Source organism: Camelina sativa, chromosome 8 (assembly GCF_030686135.1).
Source record: "Camelina sativa cultivar CO46 ecotype springtype chromosome 8, ASM3068613v1".
Lineage (NCBI taxonomy): Eukaryota > Viridiplantae > Streptophyta > Magnoliopsida > Brassicales > Brassicaceae > Camelina > Camelina sativa.
Window position 1 is genome coordinate 22,731,541 of NC_141887.1, and position 21,880 is coordinate 22,753,420.

Genomic DNA, 21,880 nt, shown 5'->3' on the forward strand with positions numbered 1-21,880 from the left:
CAAGTTATTAAAGAGAGATTCGATATCCTTTTTACCGAGCTATAAATATCTAATTGTGACCGATCCAGACATCAACAGAGCTGAATACTTTTGATTTGAGTAACAACAAGCTCTCAGGTAGAATCCCTGAAGGTCCTCACCTAGACAGGTTGAATGATACAAACATTTACGCAAACAACAGCGAAATCTGTGGTATGCAAATCCACGTACCATGCTCGTCTACACAGGCCGAGCTACCAGTGGAAGAAGAGGAAACAATGTTTTCACGGAGAGCTGCAACCATAGGTTGTTCTTGTGGATTTCTTATAGCACTTGTGTTTATGTGCTTCCAATAAGAAGATTTGGAAGTAACATATTTAAAATTACTCATCAAGAAAATATTTAAAATAATTTTTTTTTTCTATCATTAGCTTATTGAAAGTTTATTAACGATGATTACAAAATAGTAATATGTTCAATTTTTTGCATCTCATTGAAAATTCATAATTAAACAATATTTGTGGGAATTGTTTTTTTTTTTGTTTGGTAGCCAAAAACATTATACAGTATGTTGGAGACTTGGAGGGAGTTGTTGCTTTAGTCAAGTTTCACTTATTTAAATATATATAAATGCATCTAACATTCTAACACCATTTCAAATCGAATATTTTACAAGTATAAATCATTGGCTTATTGGTGAAATCCCGAAAACGTTGTCCAAGCTAAGCGAGCTGAATACTTTAGATTTGAGTAACAACAAGCTTACCGATAGAATCCCTGAAGGTCTTCAGCTAGACAGATTGAATGATCCAAACATTTACGCCAACAACAGCGAAATCTGTGGAGTGCAAATCCAAGTACCATGCTCTACGCCATTGGCGGATCTAGAAAGAAAAGTAATATGGGGCACAAATCTTTTTTTTAACCAAATTTTTTTTTCAGCACTAAAAACATAAGAAAATGTGTTAAAAAGGTTAAAATATTGAGAAAAAATTGCATAATATAGGATTTGAACCGCTCACCTTCTAAATAGTGTGGGGCATTCTTTCCAAATAAGCTACGGAACACTTTTGTTAACTCATCACTTAAACTGGTTATAAAAGAGAGAAAAAGAATATACTAAACTTGGGTAGCAAGATGTATAACTTCCTAAACTCTAGGTGGAGAATATTCACAATACAACATAATAGCAACTATATCTTCCAATACTCCCCCTCAAGTTGGAGCATGTAGATCACAGATGCCCAACTTGGACGATAGTTTTTCAAACGGAACACATCCCAACGCCTTGGTGAAAATATCCGCAATCTGATCATTGGTACCAATATGGACCACTGTGAGCGTCCCATCTTGTACCACATCTCTAACAGCATGACAATCAGATTCAATATGCTTAGTGCGCTCATGAAACACCGGATTAAACGATATATGAATAGCAGCTTGACTATCACAAAACAAACGAACTGGCTTAGTCGGAGAACAGCCCAAATCAACAAACAATTTCTGAAGCCATAACACCTCTGTCAATGCATTTCGCATGGAGCGATACTCAGCTTCAGAAGAGGAGTGGGACACCTTATCTTGCTTCTTAGTCTTCCAAGAGATAGGAGATCCACCTAGAAACATAACATAACCACTCAGCGAGCGATGTGTAAGTGGACACGAGTTGTAGTCCGAGTCACAATATGCGGTTAGAGTCAGGTCAGAATTGGAGCTCAAGAGAATGCCTTGACCCGGAGTACCCTTTAAATATCTCACAACACGCAATGCAGCTTCCATATGATCAACTCTCAGCGTTTTCATGGACTTGGACATATGCTGAACTGAATATAACAATTCAGGACGTGTTGTAAGAAGATAAATCAGATGACCTACCAAACGCCGAAGGAAGAAAATCACTTTTGCTCAAACCCAACTTGTGATTTTGTTCCATCGGTATGGGAGAGGGTTCACACCCTAGTAGTCCAACTTCGGAAACGATATCAAGAACATACTTCCGTTGAGACATATAGATACCTTCAGGACTGCGAGCAATCTCAATACCAAGATACTCCTTAAACCTATTAATCATATGTGAGTGATTTCCACAGACCAACAAATCATCAACATAAATAAGGACTCGCAGCTCAATGTCACCCTTCGAGTACGTGAAAAGTGAATAATCTTCGTACGATTGAACAAAACCAAACTTCGTCAAGGCATGAGTAAGCTTAGAAAACCAGCAGTGCGGGGCTTGCTTAAGACCATACAAAGACTTGTGAAGGCGACAAACTTTATTGGGAGCAGAATGATGAAATCCGATAGGTAACTTCATATAAACTTCTTCTTCTAGATCACCATGCAAAAACGCATTGTCTGATAAGCTTCCCAATTTTTAGCAGCAACAATACGTAGTAAACTTCGAACGGTAGTAATTTTAACAACCGGAGCAAACGTCTCATTGTAATCTTCACCCTCGACTTGACGATTTCCACAAGCAACTAACCTTGCTTTGTAACGTTCTAAGGAGCCATCAACATTATACTTTATTTTGAAAACCCATTTATTATCAATAGCTTCTTTGCCAGGAGGTAAATCAACGCCGCTCCAAGTACGATTTGGTTCCATAGTTGTAATCTCGATACCACAAGCATTAGTCCAATGAGGATCTTGTATGGCTTGTTTAAATGAAGTTGGCTCAACATCACTGACCACCGCCGCCAAAAATGCTCTATGAGCGGGTGAGAAATTATCATCACATATATAGTTCGTCAAAGGATAAGGAGTGTGTGTCCCTTGGACCGTAGACGAAGAAGCTGAGGTGAAGTCGGGTGAATCATGATGGGGTTCTTCAGTGCAGCGTGTAGAGTAAGTTACATAACCTTGCAAGCGAACTGACGGAGTTTTTGGCGTTTTTCTTTACCCAACTCATTACTACTATCTCGCAACACACCATCATGAGCACCAGAAGGAGATACATCCTTTACAACCACAAGAGACTCATTTGTTTCAGTCGAAATAGGCACAACAGGAGCTGGGTTAGGAGACGCATCATCAACATGTGAAGTAGACGTCTCAGAGGCCAGTATCGACGAATCAGGCATGACAAGATCATTACCAATAGCACCATTACTCCCCTTGTCATCACGCGCGGGGGATACAGGAATCATCCAATCATCATCAACAATACCACTAGGAGATCTTGATCACGTCTTGTAGCCTAAGGAAACTCATCTTCTTGAAAAATCACATCACGGGAGACCAAGAATTCTTCGGTGTTGAGATCAAAGACCTTCCAACCCTTTCTTCCCAAACGGGTAACCCACAAAAATACAATGGCAAATTCTCTCACCAAACTTATCTTTATCTCGATCACGTCAGTGAGTATAACAAGATGAACCGTACACTTTTATGTGATCGAGCGAAGGCTTTTCACCGTAAAGAAGTTCATATGGAGTACGATTGTGGAGAACCTTAGTAGGAGTTCGGTTAATGAGATATGTGGCCGTTAGAATAGCCTCTCCCCAAAACGAAACCGGCAAGCTAGCTTGAAAAAGAAGAGAGCGAGCAATGTTCCAAATATGACAATGCTTCCTTTCAACACACCCATTTTGTTGTGGAGTGGCAACACACGATGTGTGGTGTACAATCCCTTTGCTCTGAAAAAAATTTGTAAGACACATAAATTCAGTACCGTTATCACTTCGCACCGTACGTACTGGCTTGTCAAAGTGTCTTTCGGCATATGATCAAAAAATTTTAAGTACTTGACGAACTTCTGATTTCTCTAACAACAGATGTGTCCATACTGCCCTAGAGAAATGATCTAAAATTGTCAAAAAATATACAGCTCCACATGAAGCCGAATCACGGTACGGGAAACATCAACATGAATCAGTGAAAAACAATCCTTTGCTTTATTATAACTATCATTAAAAACTTCTCTTGTCTGCTTAGCCCAAAAACAAACGTCACAAGGACTAGGACTAGCTAAATCAGAAACACCATAGCTTATCGGTAAAGTAGAAAGAACTGAAAACGTGATATGATCATGAGACCATCCAAGAAAATACTTGAGCCTTGTTCAACACGAACAAAGTTGAAGATGAATTCTTCCAGCCAAACAACTATTTGCGATACATTCCATTTGCCAAATGAGGTTAATCTAGTTGTTCGCTTGAAGAGTTTTAGGTCCAACTAGTTTAAGAGCTTCCAGAATTATGTATGGCAACCAGGTGTTGTTTCTACTAAGCCAAAAGTGAAGAAATGGTACAGCCTATGTTGTTTCTGATCAGCAAAATTGGACCAAGGAGTGAAAGAGAGAGAAGTTCTAGGATGCACTTATTGGGCTAATTCAAGAGATTTTGGGCAAGGAGAGCATGGAAAAAACTATTGGGGATGATACCTATCAAGTTCAGCCTACTTTGAGCCTAATCCAAGTCCAAGAAAGCCCAAAACTCACCTTGGGAAGGACACCTTGGGAAGACAAACTTCAAGAGTTGAATATTCATTCAACTATTTATCTTTATTATGTTTTAGTTTCAAGAATAATACTTGGCTTTGTGACCAATTTTTCTATCTCTTTATATACACATGTAATCTCATTTGAGAATGATCAATCAATTTTCCTTTTCATTTTATGAGTCTATCTCTTTGTTCTTTGTCTAGAACATATCTTTGTTTCTTGGTGTGTAATATCCAAGCAATAATCTCCTCTTGCTGGACTAGTGTGTCATATCTAGCAGCGATTGAAGTTGGTAATATCAGCAGCCTTCCGCAACTGCTGTGCAACCCCTCAATCCATCAAATCTCCCTTGTTGCACCTTGCACCTTGGCAAGTTTCTATCATTTCTAATCCGGCTGAGTGATCCTCGAATTTTGGATGTATCAAAACGCAGGATGTCCTAGCCGACAGTGCCACAACGTCGAGTCACACTTCACTCCAACCTTGTTAACTTGCACATCAGCCACATCCGTCACATAGTATACCCCATCACGTTCTGCCCCGGCTCCAATCAGAATCTTCAAGAAACGGTCCTGTAAAACACAAAGTGTATTAGTAAACAAGGCAATACCACCGGTTTGTTTGAGCAACTTAGAGACGGAGATAAGTGAACAATTGAGATTTGGAACATATAAAACGTCATGGAGAGTAATATGATCCGAAACATGAACCATGCCCATGCTTTGCGATATCGTGTTACTTCCATCGGCAAACCCAACGGAGAAAAGAGGAGTTGATACCACATCGACCAACAAGTTAATATTTCCGATCATGTGGTGAGAGGCTCCAGTGTCAAGAATATTCCTCGTGTATCTTACCAAAGAGTTTGTCCGGATTGGCACTTGTTTTCTCCAAAGCCATCCTACTTCTAGCTTGCCACTGTTCCAGAGTGAAACTTGGATACGTCGAGGCATGAGGGCTTGTAGCTTGTGCAGACGTTGCATAACCACGCCCACGACCTGGAAAATTAGACCGACCAGCTCCTCCACGACCGGATCCACATCCTCCTCTGTTTCGATCGGTCCACCACTCTAGATATCCGACGATCTCCCAACAAAACTCCTTCTCGTGACCTGATCTTCCACAATTAGAACAGAGTAAGTTATGGTCTCTGTTTTTGTTGTTGTTGTTATGCAAAAACCCAGAGCAAGTCCCAAACCCATAAACTTCACCCTCGTTTCCAACTATTGGAGAAACCGACTCTTGTTGTAGTGGATCTCGTCGAGTAGTATCCCTACTGCATCATATTGTGTTGTTCCTTCTTCTTTGCAGCAAGGCGTTGCTCTTCTTGAACAGCTTTGGCATAAGCTTGTGCCAAATCAGGTAGAGGATCAACATCAACAATCTGGCAAATTACGTTGCCAAAACGAGACTCATCAAGTCCCATAGCAAACTTGTGAACTTTCTCTTCCTCTCGATCTTGTGCGATTTTGGCAGCTGCTCCGCAAGTACACACCGGGAGTTGACGATACCGTTGGAGTTCGTCCCACAAGTTCACAAGACGTCTGTAGTAGTCCATGACGGACTGCCCTTCTTGTTTACACGAACCCAGCTGACACACGAGCTGGTGAATTTGAACTTTGTTTCCAATAGAGAAACGACTCTTCAAACTTTCCTACAACTCTGCAGCATCATCAATAAACGACATAGTTGACCTAACACGAGGAGAAATTGAAGTGAGAAACCATCCGATAACCATCGAGTTCACGCTTGTCCAAGATTCCATCTCTGAACTGTCTTCTTTAGGTTTGTGGATTGACCCATCGACAAACCCTATCTTCCTCTTGGCACGGAGAGCGTTGAACATCTCAGTTGCCCACTCTGCATAATTCTCTCCCGTCAACATGACAGAAGAGATCATAGAACCTGGATTGTCCGACAAGGACAAGGTTTACGGCGTGACATTGTTAGAGTCAGAGACCTTGACGAGAGCTTTATCTTCAGTCATCGTAACTGTGACACCCCGGTTTCAGAGATTTGTGGAGAGGTTTAAAAGAATTGATTTGGCCACCTATGTCACCAAAACTGCACTTATATTTTCTGTCAAGGGTCCTGAGAGAACTCCAGAGTTAAGCGTTCTTGAGCTGGAGTAGTCTCAGGATGGGTGACCTTCCGGGAAGTGACTGTCGGAACTGTGTGAGTGAGGACAAAACACAGGGAAAGATCATGTGGTGATTTGTAGGAACGTTAACAAGTCTTTAAAACCTCCCGGACGTAGCAAACCGATCGTCGTATATGGATGGGCTCACGGGCCTAGTGAGAGGACGTGAGGCCCATTAAGAAAAGTGGGTCCATGGACTGGGATTAGACATGTGGCCCACTAAGAGGTGGTGGTTGGGGCCTTACAGTAACAATTGAAACAAACAAAACAGAGAAACCAAAACGAAGAGAAACGAAGGAAAAACAGAGAAAAACAGAGAGAACAAATAAAACAAAGCTTTTAAGCTTTTTGCTCTGATACCATGTAAAACTAGAGATTACTAGATATTCAGAATGTTTGTGTTGTTGATCTCAAACCCTTACATCACGTATATATACAAGAGAGAAACAAAATATACTAAGCTTGGGGAGCAAGATGTATAACTTCCTAAACTCTAGGTGGAGAATATTCACAATACAACATAATAGCAACTATATCTTCCAATAAATATAATTGTTAGATTGACTCGTAATGATCACAGTTTTATTCAATGTTACACCAGACATATTTTTAGTGACTACAGATTTGTTTAATATTATGGTCACATATTCAATCCCTGACTAAACTAACTTTTTAGTGGCGGCAGACTTAATCCTACAGACTTGTTCAGATCCTTTAACAACTGAACCACCGATTTTTTCTACAGATTTTTTATTGTGTTTCCGCCGATTTTCAAATCTACCGCAGATTTTATACCTACCGCAGATTAATAAAAATAAATCTGTCACATAATTTAAGAAGACACCACAGTTGACTCATTGATAGTTGACCCAAACCTTACCTTACGTTCTAAAGTTTCGATTTAGGTAAATTTTTAGTAACATAGTAATAAATCTTCAATAACATAATAATAAATCTGCAATAACATAAACTTTTTTTCAACAATATAATACAAAGTCATGAGCTCTTGATACAAATGTAATTGTAATATCGTTGAGGCAGAGAACTTAGGGTGGACCTAACCGAGTTCCTTTTACAATAAACAATCGTTGAGTTCTAATATACATAATCATTAAATCTTTGTACTTACAGTTTAGGTTTTTCAATCGATTTTAGATTTAGCCACTTAACTCTTTTTCTCCTTAAACTTTATTATCTTTCCTCATCACACAATGCAACATATTTTGTTCCACCTACGATCTAATTACTTTGAATTAAACCAAAACAAGATACAATTCATAGATATGTGCTTAAGTTACTTAATGGTCTATATTCTTCTTGTAGGCCATTACAAAACTAATCACAACATAAACGCATACAAATTCTCATGTAATGATTAAGTAATCCACCACCACTATGAACAAAAGCACAAAAACTATGGTTTTGAAGGTTCTTAGATCTTGCATCTCTTTCACATATAATTTGACAACTACTTGAAGCTCTCCAATATCAAATCTTGTGCTTTGATGACCAAAATAAGTAGCGCATCTTCAGTGTCTCTAGGAGACTTAAGTCCATTGCATGATTTTGGACTCTACGCCATTTGATGGTGGAGTGTTGCTGCATACATATTTCCAATATGTGGGGCGCCTATGATTTGCAGTTGGATTTGCATGTTCTGATATATATGTGGGTATTTTAATCCCATGTTAAAATTAGGGAAGAGGGTGACCGAAACATTGCCAGCATTTAGTGTTGTCTGGATAGTTCCAATGCAAGCGTGCTGATATTCCCTGTCTCGGGTGTCAAGAAGAGCTACTCATGCTACAACTGGTAAGCTTTTTCTACCATGAAGTATTAGCGCCAAGCGTATTGCTCCATAGTAAATATGGGTATATCCTTGATTTTGCCAATGATGTATTGAGTCTAAGGGGAATCATTTGTTCTGTTTATGTCGCCGGGATGAAATGTTGTTCTAACGGAGATGCTAGAACGAGCTCTTTTGCGTTATGCTTGTTTGGGACAAACATTTGACGAATGACTTTTGGAAAAGTGGAATTTGGTTTGGTGAAAGCTTTGTAAGGATTAAGTAATGCGAGTTGGGTAATACGAACCTTACTATCATCACTCACATACTCTACTTCATATAAGTAATCAAATTTTTTAGAATTTGATCGTCGAAAAGAGACAGCTTTAGACAAAGAAGATGAACTTTCCATAATATACGATAGAACCATAAACCAAGACAAAATATCATAACTCTCTTCTAACCTTTGAAGTGATTACAATCCATAAGTTGTCTCCTTGTTTTCTTTTTTGTACTACTAATATAGAGAAAACAATCAAGAGGTGCTTAGCTACGCAAACCGAGGCAACACATCTAATATACCAAAAGCCTCAAGGTACTTCGAGCATCACAACAACAAAAATTCTCCATACCGTTTTTCTTAGCATAGTTAGAATTCTGATGTGGAGGATCCATTAATATGGCAACCACAAAGCATACTTTCTTACTAGCATAGTAGAAGATAACGTCATGGCATATTACCTCTCTTGAAGAGAAGAGCTAGAGTTTAGACTGCCATGGCTCTGATACCAAAATTACGCACACATAGTGGTACAACCACTAAGGAGTTTTTTAGGATCAAGGCTAAGTGTTTAGGAAGTGTTTTTGGAGTGATTCTGTAAAGATATAAGAAAGATCTTTGTACAAAGGGATAAACTTTATTATTTAAACACTCAAAGGATTAAAAGTACTCTTAAGACTCTCACTCAAACTCACTTGCTCAAACTTGAATGAAATTCTTCACCAATCCTCGCTAATAATAGTACAAGTCTTAGGGAATATTACATAGAATATTCCTTATCAAATCTATAGTACATTTTGGACATTAATTAATTAGTTGTTGTATTTACCTTGATTTGTGACCTATTACAGAAATATATATAAGAATTTTGAAAAAAAGGTAAAGAACCAAGAAAAAACAGAATTTGTAATAAGAAAAAAAAAACAAATATATAAGAATTAGATGTTTAATAATCATAGTTATTTTTTTAGGAAAACACAAAACAAGAATGAAAAGTGAAGTAATGTTAAAGAAAATATGAAAATGTATTTTCTACCATAACATCTAACAGTTATTAGGTAATTATCTTGTAATTAGAACTTTCAAATGTTATCTCTCCAAATATTACCAAATCATTCAAACTGATTCAAACAGTATTAGTCGGAAAAGGCATATTCAATAAATGATACAAGTAATACATATTTAAATGTATTATTTAAAATGCTTCACTTTCCAATACATGTAATTCATATTTTTTTTTTCATCTTCAATTGTGGTAACTATATTTTTCTCAAAATATATTTTTATCAAATCTATAGTACATTTTGGACATTAATTAATTAGTTGTTGTATTTACCTTGATTTATGACCTATTACAGAAATATATATAAGAAATTTGAAAAGAAGGTAAAGAACCAAAATAAAACAGAATTTGTAATAAGAAAAACATATATATAAGAATTAGATGTTAGATAATCATAGTTATTTTTTAGGAAAACACAAAACAAGAATGAAAAGTGAAGTAATGTTACATGAAAAATGAATATGTAGTTTCTACCATATCATCTAATAGTTGTTAGGTAATTACCTTGTAATTACAACTTTCAAATGTTATCTCTCTACATATTACCAAATCATTCAAACTGATTCAAACGGTATTAGTAGAAAATGGCATATTCAATAAATGATACAAGTAGTTCATATTTAAACATATTATTTAAAATGCTTCACTTTCCAATACATGTAATTCATATTTTGTATTTCATCTTCAGTTGTGGTAACTAAGTTTTTTTTCTTAGAATATATTTTTATCAAATCTATAGTAGTACATTTTGGACATTAATTAATTATTTGTTGTTACCTTGATTTATGACCTATTACAGAAATATATATATAAGAATTTTGAAAAGAATGTAAAGAAACAAGATAAAACAGAATTTGTAATAAAAAAAAGTATATATATATATATATATAAGAATTAGATGTTAGATAATTATAGTTATTTGTTTAGGAAAACACAAAACGGAAATAAAAAATGATGTAATTGTCAACAATAACAAAAGAGATCATAGATATTCTGCAGTCGCACATACATTCTTTCTTAAATATGATCTAAGTCAAAGAGAATTTATTCACATGAATACTCCTCTAGTATTTCCTTCCAAAGTAGCCGTACCAACACCATTTAAAAATACGAAATGTTACATCGTCCAAAAACATATACCCTTAAAGATCGTGGCAATTAATCAACGATTTACATTGCATACAAAGAAACATAAGATATTCATAAGACATACCGCAAACTCCAAAAAAAGCTTCCTTTTTGCTGCTTCTCAGTTCTCATATACACATAATATAACTTCATTGGTATATGAGAGCAAAATCATAGTTGAGTGGTTCTTCTATCAAAAATGTATTAAAACACAGAGTGATGATCCAGAATCGAGCATCTTCTTGCCTCTTTTATTAACCTATGGCATCTTGATTAGGTCTGGCTTATCAACATAGTCAATGTTTTACTTCTTTGGTGGTGGTTTTTGGTAGTTTTCCTTAGTCGTATCACTTGTGTCTCTTTTATTATAGTCTACATCACTTGTGATTGGGATGGTGGTTACTCTTTCTACATGAAGTCACTTATCTTCTTCAGTCTAGGAATTTGACTGATGCAATTGAAACTTCTGTTACGACTTGATTTTCCAGATTTGTTGAAGGATGAGTTTTCGATTGATCCTGCAAAAGAGAAAGATAAGAAGAGTGAGACTAAGATGATGAAGAACAAGAAGATTTGAAGTTAGATGGAGAAGAAGAAGTGGTCATGGCGTCAACGGAGGAGAGAATCAAGAGAAGGAGAAGATTGTTATTTTGTTGTTGTGGACCAAGAAGACTAATGGGTTGGAGTTAAGCCCACTTAAGGTCTGTGTCTTTAGTGTTCTTTGGACTATTAGTGGTGTTAGGCCCAAATAAGAGTTTCTGTTGTTTACTTAGTTTAATTAAGAAAGTTGGTAAAAACCTTAGTTAGACTAGAGTAGATAATATAGTTGTTGGAGTTGTTACTGGCTACTGGCTAAGGTAAGGTTGTGTAAGGTTGCTTGTGTCCATAAGTTTAATGACTAGATATAGTGATGTAATAGTTGTCAAGTCTAATTGAATGGGTGTAAAAGAAATCTATTATAAGTACTAGATTTTGAAATATGATATATTTTGGAGAAAATTGTATATGATTGATCATAATGAAAATCTTATCAAAAAAATTTTTGATTACTTTTAACGCACAAAAAAATATTTCAAATGCACAATTTTAAAAATTTATAAAAAAATAATTGTATAAAGGAATCAAATATGATCAAAAGAATAAATAATCAATCTTCTTTTCTCATTTTTAATTATCCACTAACACATATGTCTTAGTATGTCTTTTCACATTCATTTTTTTCATATTTTCAGATACCTTCTCGTCATATTCATTGTCATTTTTCATTGTCGTTGTCATCGTTACTTTCACAGTTCGCTTCTTTGTCACACTCTTCTTCTTCCTCATCATCTTCTTCATTTTTTCCGTCTTCTCTCCATCTTCATTTATGTATACTATTCATTATTATGTGGTTAAAAACAAAACAAGAAATCTAAAACCTTAACCAAACATAGCTCCATGAGCCGGTGAATTAACTACCCGAAACAACATCGTTCATTTGACCTTCTGAACTCGAACTTCAAATCCATTCTAGCATAACTTAGTTTCCCGTCATCAGAATACTCCTAACAAATTAACTACCCGAAACAACATCGTTTGTTTGCTGCCTCCACAGAATGTGCCATATATGAAATTTAAGAATAAATTTCCTCGAACATGTTTAAGAAACCATAAACCTCTCCATGATATATAGATAGACACACACAATACCGTCAAAATCATTACATTATTTTCTCATAAGAATTCTGCAAGACCAGCATAGCCACCAAATACACTCAGTTATTTTCAAACTAAGTCTTAATGCTACAAAATTGCAAATTACTTGCAAAGAAAGTAACATAAACATGACCACATGTATAACTAATAAAGCATGTGTGCTGTCGTCCATGATTTCTTCTGTAAATCTAAAAACTGATCTCAATTAACATCAAATCAAAGTCTTGTGATTCATAACCGATATGAAAAAGCACAAACATTTAACCAATGATGTTTGTCATTGTTCCTTTTTCTTTTTCAGACTCAAAAATTTTAGACTTTAAATTTTTTAATAGATTTTAAATACTTTTAATATTTTAAAATTTAAATGTACTTTAAATATTTGAATCTGGTAAAGTTTCAATATTTATAATATTTTAAACTTTTTAAATTTTAAATATTATAATGTTTTTTTTGATTTGCTCAAATGGAAAACTAGGTTAAACCGAATAAATTTTTTAAATTTGGACGCATGATAAGTCAAGCTTCCTGCTCATTCGTAGCTGGAAACATATTCGTCTTATCTATATTGGTTATGAACCATTGTCAAAAAAATTATAGCCGATATGGGACGTTATACATATTTTATTTTTCTATAAATTTAACTTTTTCTTTTTTCTAAAGAAACTTAATAATATAGAAAAATATTATTTTTTAAAAATATAAATTAGTGAGATATCTAATTTCTATTATTTGTTTTAAATCATATGTGGACAAATTAAATATAAATGTTAAATGCTGACATGTCAAATCACTATTGTTTAAAATTTTAAGTGGACAGTTTAACAAGCTTATAGTTTCTACTTTTATTTAGTATAGGTGTAATGTGTGTGAAGTTGTATTGTAGAAAAAAAAATGTATGATTAAGAGTGTTGAGAAATTGCTTTATGATCAGAGAAACAAGCAAACCTGAAATCAAAGTGAGAATTGCAACAAAAAATCACAATCTCGATTACATTTTAGCTTTTGGAACAATAATATGAATGCGAATGAAACAATAAAACCATATATGATAGAACCAACACTCATCATCAAACGTTAGTTCAAATCTCTTCACCCAAATAACTCGATAAACATGAACGGGAACATATATACCCATTGTTTTCGTTACAATCCTTAAGGATGACGGAAACCTTGCATCGGGAGTGACATTGGATGCAAATTGGCCGAGTGTTATGATTGTTAGGAAGCACCTCAAACTCGATTTCTTTGTCCCCAAAAAGGAGGTTTTCTCTAGGCATGAGACGAGAGAAGTCTCCTAATACACACTGAGCATGCAAGGAGACTCCACAATCAGAACATGAATAGAACCATATACTTGGATTTAACTGCCTCTCACAAATGTCGCACCAATATTTAGTACCGCTCGCCTCTTCCTCTTTGTCACAACATAAAGTGAGAGGGTGCCCATCATTCCTATGCCATATCTTTTTTGGCAGCTTCGCACAATTTAAACACAAGTCAAAGTCACAAGCTTCACAACGAAGCATAAACTCATCTACAACCTTTTCACATCCATCGCAGTTGTTGCCCTCATTTTTTTCAAAATATAAGGGATGCTGATGGCCATCATGAACGAGCGGCTCATTAATCGAACCACAATGGACATCTACATCTGAGCAGTCTTGGGAGATATATGCGAAACCATCACATAACATTCCACACAACTTGCAGTCTGTAACTCTCCCACCTTTCATTAATGTATATGGTCTGGTGCCAAAGACAAGTCTTTTCTTCTTAGAAAGATTAGCACATTTTTCATGGAGGATGAAGTTACGACACTTTACACAGCTGTAGATCGGGTCAAATCCAACTGGATGGATACATGCTTTACATCGTCTGTGCTCATCGCGATTGACTTCCTTGTTGAGCTTTAAATTATGTCTTTTATGACTAAAATGACGTATCAAGTTTTCACCCTTTACCGTGAATGGTGAAACATCTTCCATGATCTCAGGTGTCCCTTCCAATTCTACATTATCCCATACGTCATCTCTCCTTGCACATGTAGAATGAACAGCATAGTTGGGGCAAACAGAGCATTTATAAGCCCCCTTGTACTGACTTACATTTTCGTGACAAACTCCGCATTTCGAATACCCTCCGCCCAAATGATGAGTGAAATGAACGCGATGATCATGACGATTGACATTGATGACACGAGGTGTGTCGATACACGCTCTTGCGGCAGTAAAATCACATTGAAGACATATATACAACGCAAACTCGCTTTCTTCGCCACAAATGTCACATATACATGAGGTTTTCCTAAGAAAGAGAGTAAGTGGATGTTTGTGGGTCTTGATGTGCTCAATAACAACGAGTGGTGGGTTTTTGGTACATCCAAGGCACGATGTGAAATTGCAAATGGAACAATGACAAAGAATGTTTTCTTCTGTTTTTCCACATAAACGACAACTAGTCTCGGCATCATCCGTAAGTAATTCGGATGCGATAAACTTAAGAGGATGAATAGAATGACAAGGATGATGTACCTCTTTCGAGAGATGGACACAATCCACGTGGAAGTACACACCATCGCATTCAAGACATGAATATGATGGTCCGTCAATAGACTCCTTGCATAGTTCACAAGGGACCTTCTCCTCTCGTGTCTTCAAGAAGACAAGTGGATGGTCATGGCACCGTGGATGTTCCAAAGTGAGCGGTGAAGGTTTCATCCCACAAGCCAAATCCACTTTGAATTCACATGTGGAACAACTATAACAGGGAGGCAACAGCTTTTGTCCACACAAATCACATGGACCATCGCCAGAGTTATTGGTGAGCAGGAGAGGATGATGGGGGTGGAAACTATGGTTGACGATCACCTCTGGGGCCTCGGCACACTCCTTATGGAACCAAACATAACAGTAAGGTTCATTGCAAAAATAGCCGCTGTACATGGTATTATTAACATGGCAGCCATCACATTCACCGGTAATTGATCGAGCTGAAGGAAAAAGAGGATGCTCATGAATGGGTAGCTTTACTGATGTTTTGTCCATGTTTGGATCGATATATAAGTGAATGAATCAAAATGGTTTTGTAACTCTGTTTGACGAGATCCCCAATTAGTGAAGTCGGAAGACGTCGTTTTATATGCCTCTGTAAACGGTTGTGTTAGCGTCAGTTTGACACAAAGGATGTATTAAAGAAAAGTCAGAGATATTATTGCAAGGGATTTACGCTGATAATATTTAATCAAATCTATCACAATAATTATTAGTTATTGACTGTCCAAAGTCTTTCTTCTCAACTACACAAATAATTGAACTTAAACAAATGTTTCAATAGTATAGTTTATCTTGACGTAGGCGTGGTTGATGAATGCAAGTCGTTGGCGTCTTTCTCTCGATTTGAATTGTTTATAAATTTTGAGAATTAGAAAACAAGTCGCATTGTCTGTTTTATTGATGATGACTCAGTTGACTTATATAAAAAGGAAAAATCACTAGTTTGACCCAAATTGAGCAGTTAATTGCTAGATTAACTCCTAAAATTTGAGGGTCAGTTGGGTTAGTTTTATACCGAAAATACCATTTTTTGCTTTGTTAGGAAAAAAAAAAGTCAATATTACCCTTGGTTAAAAATTCCTGCAATTTCGTTTTTTTTTTTTTTTTTATAAAAGTCTGCCACACGAGTAATGGCAGATTAATTTGTAAGTGGCAGATTTATTGTCGATGACAGTTTTTCTTTGGCAGACTTATTTTAGATTGCAGATTAATTTGCAGAGTTTGACGGCAGATTTTTTTCTATGGCAGATTTATTTGAAGTGTGTAACAACAGTTTTTTTGTGAACAACAGATTTTCTTAACGCGACAGACTTATTTATAAAGTCATGACAGATTTTCATTGTTTTAGTCAATTTTCTTGGAATTTTGTGGCAGATTTTTTATGATTGTTGTAACAGTTTTATTTTTCACTTAAAAAATCTGTCACATTGCGACAGATTTATAAACGTAAAATTAATTGCTAGTTTGACATATAGTGGTGACAGATTTTTTGTAAGTTATGACTGATTTTTGGATTGATGGAAAAATCTGTTGTTTGATAACAGATTTTCGAAAGTCTTTTTAAAATTGCTATATTGACCCACATGCACAATATACGTTATGGCAGATTTTCTTATGTTATGACAGTTGTTTTTTCCTACTAAAAAATCTGCTACTTGATAACAGATTTATTATATATGAATACAATGATAACAGATTTGTTTTATGTTGATATAGTGACAGCAGTTTTTTTAGTCATACTTTATTTTTAAAAATTATATTAAAACAATAAACATCATATTTTTTAATCATTTTGTTTTTTTCATAATCATATTTTTAAATCAAAATATTAAATACTATATTGTATTTTCGTTTTAAAAAAAAAAATAACAAATTTTTTAGGTTTTTAATCTATTTTTTAATCATTTTATATTTTTCATTAATCATATTTTTAAATCAAAATATTAAATGCTAATATTAAATGCTATTGTATTTTCGTTTTAAAAAAAAAAAAAAAAAACATATTTTCTGGGGTTTTAGTCTATTTTTTAATCATTTTATATTATTCATTAATCATATTTTTAAATCAAAATATTAAATACTATATTGTATTTTCCTTTTTAAAAAAAAGCTAAAAAAAATCTGAGTTTTTAGTCATTTTACCTAAAAATTGTGTCATTCTAGTTATTGGATAAATTGGAGTGTTAGTCTAGCAATTAATTGCCAAATTTGTGTCAAACTGGTATATTTTCACATATAAAAATGCCATAAGTTATGACCCATAACTTTAAAATATTTACAATGACTGGAGATTGTAACATGCTAGTAGCAATAATAATAAAGAAAGTGAAATAAGTTGGAAAGTCGTGTGTGTATAAAGCTAGTTTCCTAAGAGTTTATAATATCAAATCTAGGTAAAATATTTTTACAGATATCCTTAGCCTTATAAGAAACTAACCTATAAAAATGTTAAAAAAAAAACAAAAAAGGAAACAAAACAAAGCATTATAAAATGTCTACAAAAAAAAAAGACAAAGCATTATAAAATTAGCCTAAAACAATCTCTTACTTTATTTAATATATTATTTATCAGAAGGAAATTAGTTATAGAAATTGATATTAAAATTTTGGTTAATAATTATGGGATAGAGAGAAAAATTACCTTTTAGAACTATTTTTGTTTAGTATGTTATTTACTTTTATCATATGAAAATATTTAACTTGTTAAACATTTTTATGTTATTATTGTATGAATGCATTTTTTTGTTTTACGCACAGGAACAAATGTATTTTTACCGTCTCTGGCCACCATTGACCTCGGCAGTCGTTAGCTAAAGGTAAATTCATTAGAAATAACAAAATATATATATATATATATATATATATATATATATATATATAAAATTTTGTACTCCTTTGCTTCATTTCCTCTGTTTCTTCTTTCAAACTTTCTCTTCCAAATATGATTAATAAAAGTATGAATGAGTTGATTGCTTGAGTATTTACCAAATACATTTAATCGCGAGTTAGTATATGCGGGGCGATTGTAAAATAAAAATCTAAAAATGTTTTTTTATAAACCAAACTGATAAATAATTTCGTTTTAATTGTAAAATCTAAATTCTAACCACCTCATTTGTAATCTCAAACCGATATATAATTTCGTTCTAATTGTAAAATATAAACTCTGACTACCTCATTTGTAAATCCAAACCTGACATATAATTTTATTCTAATTGTAAAATCTAAACTCTAACTACCACATTTGTAAACCCAAACCGACATAATTTAGTTCTAATTGTAAAATCTAAATCCTAACCATCTCATTTATAAACTCAAACCGACGTAAAATTTCGTTTTAATTGTAAAATCTAAACCCTAATCACCTCATTTGTAAACCCAAACCGACATATAATTGTGTACTAATTGTAAAATCTAAACCTTAATTCTCATTTTTAAACACAAACTGATATATAACCTTGTTTAATTGTAAAATCTAAACCAAACCAATATTTAACTTTTCTTAATTAAAAGTATTACAAAATTTGTTTTCTTAATTTGTTTTGCTTTTTAATTTAATTTTGATTTATTTTTTAAATAAAATATTAAATAGAAGATTATAATTAGTTGGAAGGAGAGGAGGTGAATACAACCGTTCATCCTATGGGTGAACTAAGTATTTTTCTAAACAAAATATATCAAATACACTCTAAATATCTTCACCAAACTCATTATATTCTTTAAAGGCTAAGAAAGATGGCGCTTAGATTAAAGCTAGCGTTCTCCATTTCTGTTTCTTTTCCTGATCGTGCTGAGTAGATTAAAATCATTGGTGCTCAATTTTGTTGATCCCCATTTGAATTTGAAGTGACGATGATAGTTTGATTATAATTAACGGATCGAATATGTAAAATCTCTTTTGTTTTTTATACAATCCCTCTTTCTAGTCTGTTCATATGTTTTGACAAGCGTGATGATTAAACTATAAAGAATGTATATTCTTCTATATCTCAAAGAGTGATTACACGATCATATATATACAGAATTCAAGAGAGAGCCTCTAGGTTAAGTAAGTATAGAAACTATTGATACAAGGAAAGAATATATTGAGGTATTGATGACAGTCGATGATGTATCCTTAACATTCCCCCTCAAGATGGAGGGGCTGATGTCACTCCTATCTTGGACCGGAGATGAAGAAACCGTTGGCGAGATAGTGGCTTTGTTAAAGCATCAGCGAGTTGGTCGTTTGTGTGTACACGAGCTACACGAAGAAGTCCATTCTGTACCTGACCTCTTACAAAGTGATAGTCAATTGCAATGTGTTTCATCCTTGAGTGGAGCACATGATTAGCACATAGAAAAGTAGCTCCAACGTTGTCGCAATAGATGACCGGTGGGGCGGTTTGTGTGATTCCAAGTTCAGTGAGAAGACTACATATCCACCGTAACTCAGATGATGTATTGGCCACTGCCCTGTATTCGGCCTCGGTCGATGATCTAGCCACACCATTTTGTTTCTTGGCAGACCATGAGATGGAGTTGCTTCCAAGGTAGACGATATATGCATTGGTGGACACATAGTCGTGAGAATCTCCAACCCAATCAGCGTCGGAATATGCATGTAAAGAGAGTGGGGGCGTCACCGAGAAGAAGATGTCGTGTGTTGGTGTCCCGGAGAGGTAGCGAAGAATCCGTTTGGCTGCCTGCCAATGAACATCTGTGGGCTTGTGCATGAATTGAGAGAGACGATTGACGGCAAACGCAATGTCAAGACGTGTGAATGCCAAATATTGCAGACTCCCAACCAGTTTGCGATAAGTCTTTGGATCAGAGAGTGTGGTGCCAGTTGTAAGAGTGAGCATTGGAGAAGAGGCCATCGGTGTAGATATTGCATTGGCATCGGTCATGTTATATTGATGGAGCAGATCAACAATGTATTTCTGCTGAGAGAGATGAAGACCTTTGGATGTGCGGTGTACTTCAAGGCCAAGAAAGTAGTTGAGATCTTCAGGGTCCTTGACAGAAAAACGATCAGCTAGCAAGGTGAGAATCCGATTGATATCCGCTCTGTTGCTTCCTGTCACAAGTATATCATCGACATAGACAAGCAAATAGAGATAGTCTTTGCCATTTTGAAGCACAAACAGAGATGTATCTGCCAAGGAGTTGACAAAACCTACTCCAACCAAGTAGTTCTTTAACTCCGTATACCAGGCCCGTGGTGCCTGTTATAACCCATAAATGGCTTTGCGGAGACGACAGACATGGGTTGGAAAATCAGAGTTGACGAAGCCAGGAGATTGCTCCATATAAACTTCTTCATTGAGGGTACCTTGAAGGAAGGCGTTGTTGACGTCAAGCTGTTTTATAGGCTAGCCTTTGGAGACAGCAACGTCAAGAACAAGCCGAATGGTTGTGGATTTAATCACAGGACTGAAAGTCTCAGTATAATCACGGCCAAGTTGTTGTGAGTAGCCCTTGGCTACCAACCTTGCCTTGCACCTGCCAAGAGAGCCATTAGAGAGAAACTTGTTCTTAAACAGCCATTTACAACCAACAACATTCAAGTGAGGTTGTCGAGGAACAAGGTCGAGAGTTTGATTTTAAGCAAAAGCATCTATCTCTGTGGACATGGCTCCTCTCCATGTTTTGTCTTTAAGTGCGTGGTTTATAGTATTAGGTTCAGGTGGGATGTGTTTGGACAAGGCAACAGAGAGGTTCAATTTTGCTTTTGGTTTGGTGATATTGTTTTTCCGTCAGGTTTTCATCGGATGTTGATTGTCGGGGTGAAGATTTGGAAGTGAGGAGGGATTGACTTGGTTTTGTGAGATTGTAGTCGTGTTTGAAGGGAGAGGTTGTGGACTGGGGTTTTGTGGTTGGGTATTTGTAGTGGGCTTTGGTTGTTCGGCTTTAGTTGGTGGATTTTGGCGAGAATATTTCTTGAGAGGGGCCGGTTGTTGGGTTTGGACTGGTTGAGGATGTCTATCTATTGAAACTCTATCACGATCCAAATCAACATTTTTGAGACTTACCGTCGGGCGAAGATCTGATATTGAGGGTCCGGGAGGAGGTGACGATACGAGTGGCGGCGGTGATGGCAGTGTGACATTTGGTGGCGTGGGAGCGGTGATGTTTGGTGACAGAATAAGCACGGCAGCAGGATTCGGGAATTGTGAGGAGTTAGGCTCAACGGTGGGTATTGTTGGAGGAGGAGGGGCCGAACTTGAAAACGGGAAGCTCCGTTCGTCAAAGCGGACATGTCGAGACACATATATCTGATCGGAGGTAGGCTGGAGACATATATATGCACTTTGGGTTAGCGAATAGCCCAAGAATATGCAAGGTGTCGAACGATTCTCAAGTTTGTGCTTGGTGTAGGGTCGCAGCCACGGAAAGCAGAGGCACCCAAACACTCTAAGTTTGGTGTAATTTGGAGTTGTATCGAATAGTTTCTTCAATGGAGTCTCCATGTTGATAACCGGCGTAGGAAGTCGATTGATGAGATACACGGCCGCAGCGAACGCATAAGTCCAGTACGTGGTTGGCATGCCTGCGTGTGTGAGAAGAGATAAACCAGTTTCAATGATGTGGCGGTGTTTCCTTTCAGAGACGTCGTTGTGTTCAGGGGTATGAGGTGGAGTTGTGAGATGAGTAATGCCGGCACTGGATAAGAAGGACTTGAGTGCAATGAATTCGCCACCATTGTCAGTGTATAGAGTGCCAATACGGCTGTTGAATCGGTTATCAACAAGTGCTTTGTACGTGATGAATGTTTCACGAACCTGAGACTTTGTCTTGAGTGGGTAGATCCATGTGTAGCGCGTATAG

General features: G+C 35.9%; 1 protein-coding gene across 1 annotated transcript; it reads right to left on the bottom strand.

The window, feature by feature from the left end:
- Nucleotides 1-13,464: 13,464 nt before the first annotated feature.
- Nucleotides 13,465-15,657, bottom strand: LOC104707573 (uncharacterized). Its single transcript, XM_087461435.1, has one exon. It carries the CDS (start codon nucleotides 15,560-15,562, stop codon nucleotides 13,598-13,600), a length of 1,965 nt encoding a protein of 654 aa, XP_087317561.1. The 5' UTR covers nucleotides 15,563-15,657; the 3' UTR covers nucleotides 13,465-13,597.
- Nucleotides 15,658-21,880: the final 6,223 nt, after the last annotated feature.

Bases quoted from the DNA above. Each gene is read 5' to 3' on its own strand.
- LOC104707573 (XM_087461435.1), bottom strand. From the start codon at position 15,562: ATGGACAAAACATCAGTAAAGCTACCCATTCATGAGCATCCTCTTTTT.